This window comes from Cebus imitator, unplaced genomic scaffold (assembly GCF_001604975.1).
Source record: "Cebus imitator isolate Cc_AM_T3 unplaced genomic scaffold, Cebus_imitator-1.0 Scaffold32, whole genome shotgun sequence".
Classification (NCBI taxonomy): Eukaryota; Metazoa; Chordata; class Mammalia; order Primates; family Cebidae; genus Cebus; species Cebus imitator.
In genome coordinates, this window is record NW_016107347.1 from 5,937,201 (window position 1) to 5,945,940 (window position 8,740).

Below are 8,740 nucleotides of genomic sequence, written 5' to 3' on the forward strand. Positions count from 1 at the left end.
AAAAAAAACCAGTGTTTTTAAAAAAATGGTCAGTGGAACTTCAGGGTTCAGGCGTCTTTTAGTCAGAATCACAATGCCATTCTTGTCCAAGGAAATAAAAGTTCTAGGCCAGGTATACTCTGGGAGGCCAACGTGGGCAGATAGCTTGAGCCTAGGAGTTCTAGACAGCCTGGGCAACATGGCAAAACCCCGGCTCTACAAAAAAACATAAAAATTAGCTGGGAATGACGGTGTGCGCCTGTAGTCCCAGCTACTTGGGAAGCTGAGGTGGGAGGATTGCTTGAGCCCATGAAGTTGAGACTGTAGTGAGCTGAGATTGTGCCACAGCACTCCAGCCTGGGTGACAGAGTGAGATCCTGTCTCAAAAATAAATAAATAAAATTTAAAAAATAATAAAAATTGCTGAGCACATTGGATGACACCTGTAATCCCAGCACTTTGGGAGGCCAAGGCGGGTGGATCACAAGGTCAGGAGATCAAGACCATCCTGGCCAACATGGCGAAACCCTGTCTCTACTAAAAATACAAAGAAATTAGCTGGTGGTGGGGGGGTGGGGGCCGGCAGTGTGGGGTGGCGGGTGCCTGTAGTCCCAGCTGCTCAGGAGGCTGAAGCAGGGGAATCGCTTGAACCCAGGTGGTGGAGGATGCTGTGAGCTGAGATCATGCCACTGCACTACAGCCTGGGCAACAGAGCAAGACTCCATCTCAAAATAATAACAATAATAATAGTAAATTTTAAACTTAGAAATTTCTCACCTTGACAGGCTCATTTGGTAACAAAATTACTGGTTTGAACAGAGAAAGGGAAAGTATTGTCAGAATGAAAGAAGAGTAAGAGCAATATTTTATAAGTTACCAGGATTTCTTTTTTGGTTGAAAAAAAAACACAGCAGGGCTGGGGGTGGTGGCTCATGCCTGTAATCCCAGCACTTTGGGAAGCCGAGGCCGGTGGATCACGAGGTCAGAAGTTCAAGACCAGCCCGGCCAAGATGGTGAAACCCCATCTCTACTAAAAATACAAAAATTAGCTGGGCGTGGTGGTGGGCACCTGTAATCCCAGCTACTCTGGAGGCTGAGGCAGAGAATTGCTTGAACCCGGGAGGCGGAGGTTGTAGTGAGCTGAGATGGCACTGCTGTGCTCCAGCCTGGGTGACAGAGCAAGACTCCATCTCAAAAACAAAAAAAACAATAAAACTAGCCAGATGTGGTAATATGTGCTTATAGTCCCAGCTACCGAAGAGGCTGAGGTAAGAGCGTTGCTTAAGGGCAGGAAGTCAAGACTGCAGTGAGCTGTGATTATGTTATTGCACTCCAGCCTGGGTAACACAGTGAGGACACCTCAAAAAAAAGGAACAGGAGGACTAGGTGAGAACAGGATACTATTTGTGGTCACCCCATGTAATTTTTGTTCCCCTGTAGGGAGTTTATGGACCCAAGGCTTATATTGCCACCCAAGGTCCTTTATCTACAACTCTCCTGGACTTCTGGAGGATGATTTGGGAATACAGTGTCCTGGTAAGTATAGCGTTGCTTTTGTTACTTTATTCTCTATTTTATTGAAAACAGTGTTTTGGCCGGGCGCGGTGGCTCAAGCCTGTAATCCCAGCACTTTGGGAGGCCGAGGCGGGTGGATCACGAGGTCAAGAGATCGAGACCATCCTGGTCAACATGGTGAAACCCCGTCTCTANAAAAGAATGGTTAATACTTTCTGACTTCAGGGATCCAGGTATTAACTGCTGTTTCTAACTATACATGAATGTTAAAGTTTCTATCTGTTTCATCCCCAGATCATTGTTATGGCATGCATGGAGTATGAAATGGGAAAGGTAAGTTACTTTCAAGTACCTGCTGACCTAAAAACAAAAAAGGAAGAAAAAGGAGGGGGAAATTGGCAGCAGAACTTACCTAAGTGTGCCTAGATAAAACTTATGTCTTTTTCAGTCATTTTTCTAGAAAAAAAGCAAAAAACAAAAACAAAAACAAAAACAAAACAAAACAAAAAAAAACCAACAACAACTTATGCCATCTTCCTAGATTTCAGTTTGGGAATGCCACGTGACTCTCAAGGGATTTTTTTTTTTCTAAGAATCCTTTTTATTTGTTTTCTCAGTAAACCCTATGTTTTAAAGTTAAATGCAAGATACATTTTTAAGATTAACAAATCACTTGCCCATTTCTATTAATCAGACATCTTTAACTGCCGGCTGGAGCTTTTAATCCTGTGCTGTCCAACATTACATCCATTAGCCACACACAGCTATTGAGCATTTAAAATACCACTAATATGACTGGGGAACTCAATTATTTTAATTGATTAAAATTGACATGCAATTCAGTTAGCAGAAAGCTATTTGAGTAGGTGAAAATTTTTCAAATGTAAGTTTTATTAAATCTAAATGGAAATAAAAGATTTCCAAAATTTGGCATCCTAATTGAAATTAGCTATAAATATAAAATATACACTGGATTTCGAAGACTTAGTAAAAAATACCAAATATTTAATAATTATTTTATATTGGTTACATGTCAAAATGTTTTGATATATTGGGCTAAGATATGTTATTAAAATTAATTTCATCTCTTCATTTTTGAATGTATCTATTTGAAAATTTAAAATTATATAGGTGAAAAAAATAAAAAATAAAATTACATAGGTGGTTGACACTATATTTTACTGGATATCACTGTTGTACTGTTGCCATTCTGAGTTGACAATTCTAATCAAAACCAAGGAAACTACTAGGTATTTTACTTAGCTTGTGCAGCTGTTTTAGTAGACATATAATTTCTGTGAGTTCTTTTGAAATACTGAAAATAGGTCAAAGATTTCTATTTCTACTTTTTCAGACTCCCAGGAGGTCTGTAATTTATATATCCTTTTATATTTGTTTTCCCATCTTTGGAGATCCCAATAATGCAGGGGTTGAAGCCCAAGGGGGTTAGACACGTCCAACATAAGGTGAAGGACATAGAGCTGAATTTGCTTCCAAATGAGGGAGTGGGTTTTATTCCCAGAAGAGACTAGAATATATGGAGGGAAATCACTGCATTCTGCTTTGTGCAACAGAAAAAGTGTGAGCGCTACTGGGCTGAGCCAGGAGAGATGCAGCTGCAATTTGGCCCTTTCTCCATATCCTGTGTAAGTATCATGTCTGTTCTCACAGCTGAGCAAAGCCTCCAGGGTCTGCCTTACAGAGAGCTTGTCTTCGCAATAACTAATATTTTAGTCTTCTTTTTCTTTTTAGGAAACTGAAAAAAGGAAATCTGATTATATCATCAGGAATCTAAAAGTTAAGTTCAATAATGTAAGTATAAAATCAAAGCGATAAACTCAAAAGCCTGTAGAGATCAGGCAAGTAAATATAGATGTGCGTGGCTCAGACTGGGCATAAGACAATGGGAGTGGTAGGGTCTCTGATGTCCTGAATGAGTCTTTATATTCAAGAGAACTTTGAGTCTGGCCAACATGGCAAAAACCTGTCTCTACTAGAAACACAAAAAATTAGCCGGGCGTGATGGTGTGTGCCTGTGGTCCCAGCTACACTGGAGGCTGAGGCAGGAGAAATCACTTGAGCCTGAGAGGCAGAGGTAGCAGTGAACTGAGATGGTGCCACTGCACTGCAGCCTAGGTGACAGAGCAAGACCCTGTCTCAAAGAAGAAGAAATAAAAAAAGAGATCACTGGTATAATATGTCTTCAATCTATTCTATGCCATGGCACACATAAAAAATGATAATATTTGTAGGGTGAACAGAAGCTGAACAGTGCATAAAGACTGGGAACCAGTTTGAGAGCCTGGGCTGCCCTAGGCCCTACCCAGCTTCTCTAAGGCAAAGAGATTTAATATATCTGCATAATTGTGACACATTTGAGGCACACCAGTTGGGAAACACTGGTTTGAACGACTTTTATATCCAGCTACCTCCTCTTGTGAATGAGGCAGATGGGGACAAACCAATAGTAAGTGACCTGAAATCACTTTTGTTCTCAGAAAGCATCTGGTCACCTGAGATCTATAGAAAAGAAAATGGAATAAATTTCGAAAAGGATATAGATAAAACTTAGTATGTCAAACTAATGTCTTGGTATAATGAGGTGGAGTTCTAACCTTGAGTTGTCTTATTATCCTGGCTATTTTTACAATAATTTCAACATTTTTTTTTTTTGAGACAGAGCCTCACTCTGTCACCCAGGCTGTGGTGTGGAGTGTGCAGTGGTGCAATCTTGGCTTACGAAACCTGTGCCTCCTGGGTCCAAACAACTCTTGTGCCTCAGCCTCCCCAGTAGCTGGGACTCCAGGTGTGCGCCACCATGCCCAGCTAACTTTTGTATTTTTAGTAGAGACAGGGGTTCCCATGTTGGCCAGACTGGTCTTGAACTCCTTACCTCAAGTAATCTGCCTGCCTCGGCCTCCCAAAGTGGTAGGATTATAGGCGTGAGCCACCACATCCAGCCTCAACTTTAATCTTAGAATATAAGAAATAAGGGCATACATGTGCAGGTTTGTTACGTGGGTATACTGTGTACCACTGAATAATCCCATCACCCAAGTAGTGAGCATAGTACCCAATAGGTAGTTTTTCAGCCCTTGCCCCTCTTCCCCTCCTGTCTGGCTATTTTTTATAGGAAACTCGAACTATCTACCAGTTTCATTACAAGAATTGGCCAGACCATGATGTCCCTTCATCTATAGACCCTATTCTTGAGCTCATCTGGGATATACGTTGTTACCAAGAGGATGACAGTGTTCCCATATGTATTCACTGCAGGTATGATGCTACGTATAAACCTTCTACCTAGAATGAACCAAATGTCAGTCTGGCCAGGACTCTGTAACTGAAAGGGGAGAAGGCTAATAGCAGAAACAGATGATAATAAATTCAACCTAAGCATTAAATCCATGTTTTTTTCTGATAAGTTACTTGTGAGTAGTACAGCTCTAGAGACTCTTGCTCTGAGAAGTTGCCTAGGACCTGTGGCATGACAAATGTGCTCTGAGAAATGGTGGGGTTTGGAAAGTTTAATTGGTCCCAGGCATCTTCTTCTCAAATCTGTTGGTAAAATTTTCCAGCTACTGTCAATGGTCCATTCTCTCTAGGTATACATGCATACATGCTACTGTGATCTCTCATTTCAGTGCTGGCTGTGGAAGGACTGGTGTTATTTGTGCTATTGATTACACATGGATGTTGCTAAAAGATGGGGTGAGTTTCTCTCAGCAGGCACTTCCCATTTCCTTACTCCACTGCTTTCTTCTTCATGATTCATCTTTTCTAGAAAATGTACTTGTAGACTCACTCTGTCAGGTGATTAAATTAGTTCCCAGGTGGGTGGGTCTTAGAGAGTAGTCCCCAGACAAGAAGCATCAGCGTCACCCGAGAACCGGTTAGACATGCAAATTACTGGACCCCCACCCCATTGAACTGAATCATAATCTCTAGAGATGGGGGCCTAACAAGCTGTCCAGGTGATTGCGATGCCTGCTAAAGTTTGAGGACCACTGTCTTAAATTATATAGTTACGCTTCCTTTATCCAAACTGCTTTAATGGATGGACTCGATGTACAGCAATCATACTTTGCGTTCCAACCTATAAATCATTTTGTAATGTCTACTAAGAAATGGGAAGTTTAAAATATGTCCTTTAGACCTATCTACCAACCTTTTTTATTTCATACAACTCTCATACTTGCACACCTACTGAATCCTGTCCCTCATTATATATATAGATTTAGACATTTGATTACACCATGTGACATGATTCTGAAGAGTTTCCTTAGTCTTTTCTAAGGAAAACACCAGGCTCTAAATCATGTTGCAAGTGATAAGAAACCTCATTTGTTTTAAAAATGCATTATTTTTCTGATATTATCTCATGTTAGAAGAGCAGATGCCATGGAAGTACAAGACTATGAAAAAATCACAATAATTTATTAACAAAGGACTGAAAGGAATAAAATACTTTCCCCTTTAATTTGGTAGATCATTCCCGAGAACTTCAGTGTTTTCAGTTTGATCCAGGAAATGCGGACACAGAGGCCTTCATTAGTTCAAACTCAGGTATGAACTATGGTGAATGGATCAGAATGTGTGTCTGAGTCTTGCTCCATCTCTATGTTTAATGGTGAAGTATCCAAAACCAGCTGACTGCTCAGATACAATACCAGTTTACCATTAAGTACTCTAGAGTCCATTGCCATTATTTCTAATTCTGAATATCCCAGTATTTCTCCTGTATCCCTTGTCCTGGGTCAAATTTGTTTATTTTACTGTCTGTTCAGAAAATATTAAGACACCAATGTAATATTACTTACTTCCTTACAAAAGATGTTGTAAAACTATTCACCAAGCTGTTTGACTTGCTGACTTGAAATAGGTAGGTCATGTTAACTTGAAATTTTGTAGTGATAAAATTCATCTCTGAAAGCATAGAAAATCAGGGATTTGACAATTTCTACCTCAGGATGTGGTAACAGAATATGGAGAATTCAGTCTATGTGCTCATTTATAAACACTGAAAAATAAAAATAAAAACCATATTCCTATTACCTAGAGATAGCCACAGTTTCTCCTGATCCTTATTGTACAACTCTCATACTTGTGCATCTACTGCATACTTTAAAAAAACCATGATTACAACCACGCTATATTTATGTATCACAATCTTTTAACCTACCCCATATTGCCCACACGTGTTTACTGCATTAGGAATGGTCTTCCCTTCTCCTCATAGCCCAAATCTCTCACTGTCTACAATATTAATTTCACCCATATTTCTATACCAGTAATAGTTTTAGTTTTTCAAGTGGTCTCCATTTTTAATATAGAATTTAGAATTCATTCATCATCAAATGTTTATTGACGTTTATTAACAGGCACTTTTGTGTAATTTGTTAGAACTACTTTTGACTACTTAAATAGCAAGAACTTAAAGTGTTTAAAACACTTACAAATGAAGATGGAAACAGTTTTAGAGATAAAACAACTGACAATGTTAATTCAGATATATTAAGCTAGCAGCTGCGAATTGAAGGGAAAAAATAAAGAGCTATTATAATATAAAACTCTTTGGCCTGCATAGGTTTTCCACTAATAGCTGGTGGAAAAAAATAACTTTTCATGTGTTGACTGTAGGTGTTTTCTATATTCAACCTGTGAAGGAGAAGGCTTTTGTGAAATGAAAGCATTAGCTGGTTTAATGCTGTCAGACTTGAAAGAAGGCTGATCCATGTAAATGCATAAAGACTCCAAAAGTATGAAACCTAGTTATATAAATTGCAATACTAATAAAACCATGCCCCATTTTCAAAAACAAATTCCATTTCAGGCCTAATTTTAAGAGTTGGAAGACAGCTAAAATAGCCTTCACATTTTGGCATTATCAAACGACTAACTGAACCTAACAGTTCTAGCTGTTTTTCCTGATACTACTCTAACCAGGAAATGGCACTGTAACCAGATGAGAGCTTCCTGTTTGATTTTTCTTTCTTAAAAAAAATTAGCCAGACGTGGTGGCTGACACCTATAATCCCCACACTTCCTGAGGCAGGTGGATCGCTTGAGCCCAGGAGTTCAAAACCAGCCTGGGCAACATAGTGAGACCCTGTCTCTGTAAAAAATACAATAATCAGCAGGGTATAGTAGCAGGTGACTGTAGTCCCAACTTACTTGAGAGGCTGAGGTGGGAGGATCACTTGATCCTGGAGGTCGAGGCTGCAGTAAGCCAAGATTGAGTCACTGCACTCCAGCCTGGGCAACACAGTGAAACCGTGTCTCAAAAAAAAGAAAAAAAAAAATTAAAGATTGTACTAATAGCTGTGTTGGATGGTATAGACTCTGCATTTTTTCCTGCTAAAATTATCTTTGAAAAAAATTGTTCTTTATTTATACAGAAATGAGTAAAGTGTCAGGGAAAAACCATCCAGATAAAAAGTAGGTCCAAAATCAAGTGCCTGAGCAGGGAGAGGCAAAAACAGAGGAGGAATAACTCAGAAACCTTGTAATATCAGAGGTCCAGCTTCTCTATGGTGAAATCCTTTTGTAACCACAAATTTCCAGACCTTATTCAGTGTTTTACTTTTCTTTGGTATCTTTAATAGAATGAAATTTTAGCAACTTTATCTAAATGCACTGAACTAAGTGTGGAGATTAAATTTCTAAGCCAAGTCCTGGAAATTCCTTCTGAATGACCTTGGATAAACTGTTTGTAAATAGGTATAATTGCCTATCTACTTTATAGAGCAATTGTGAGGACCAAATTAAAGCATAGATATTGAAGTTACTATATATACACCAACCACTATCTCTTTTTCCAGAAAAGATGAAGGGGGCTTACAAAAAATCCATCTAGAATGAAATAAATTTTTTTAATGTAAGCAAGGAAAACAGAGGAATGATGGTGGAGAAAAAGATAAGGAAGTAGGGTTAGAACATAAAAGAAACAAGTCCTAAGATTCCTGAACATTAGTTAGAGGCGTATCAAATATTTACCTATTTTCAGCAGCATAAACGTGCTTTGAAATCTGAAGTGGACTACACAAGCACAAGGAATTGTTATTAAGTTTAATAACATGCTGATGGTACTGTTGGGTCTGCCGTATTAGGATTTGATTGGTGTTTATATTTCTAAAATCTGGTACTGTAGTTCACCAACTTTTTTGTTTTTGTTTTCATTTGTTCTGGGTTGTGATGCTCTTCAGGAACAATATGAACTGGTCTACAGTGCTGTATTAGAACTATT

The 8,740-nt window shown here is 39.0% G+C and overlaps 1 protein-coding gene across 1 annotated transcript in view; it reads left to right on the forward strand.

Annotated features, from left to right (window-relative positions):
* The window catches only part of PTPN22 (protein tyrosine phosphatase non-receptor type 22), a 55,297-nt gene that overhangs the window by 14,015 nt on the left and 32,542 nt on the right, over positions 1-8,740 (forward strand). Inside the window, exons 5-9 of the mRNA XM_017524262.2 lie at positions 1,789-1,827; positions 3,069-3,140; positions 3,247-3,306; positions 4,628-4,770; positions 5,139-5,205. Coding sequence (XP_017379751.1) covers positions 1,789-1,827; positions 3,069-3,140; positions 3,247-3,306; positions 4,628-4,770; positions 5,139-5,205 — 381 coding nt within the window. The remainder of the gene's footprint in view (positions 1-1,788; positions 1,828-3,068; positions 3,141-3,246; positions 3,307-4,627; positions 4,771-5,138; positions 5,206-8,740) is intronic.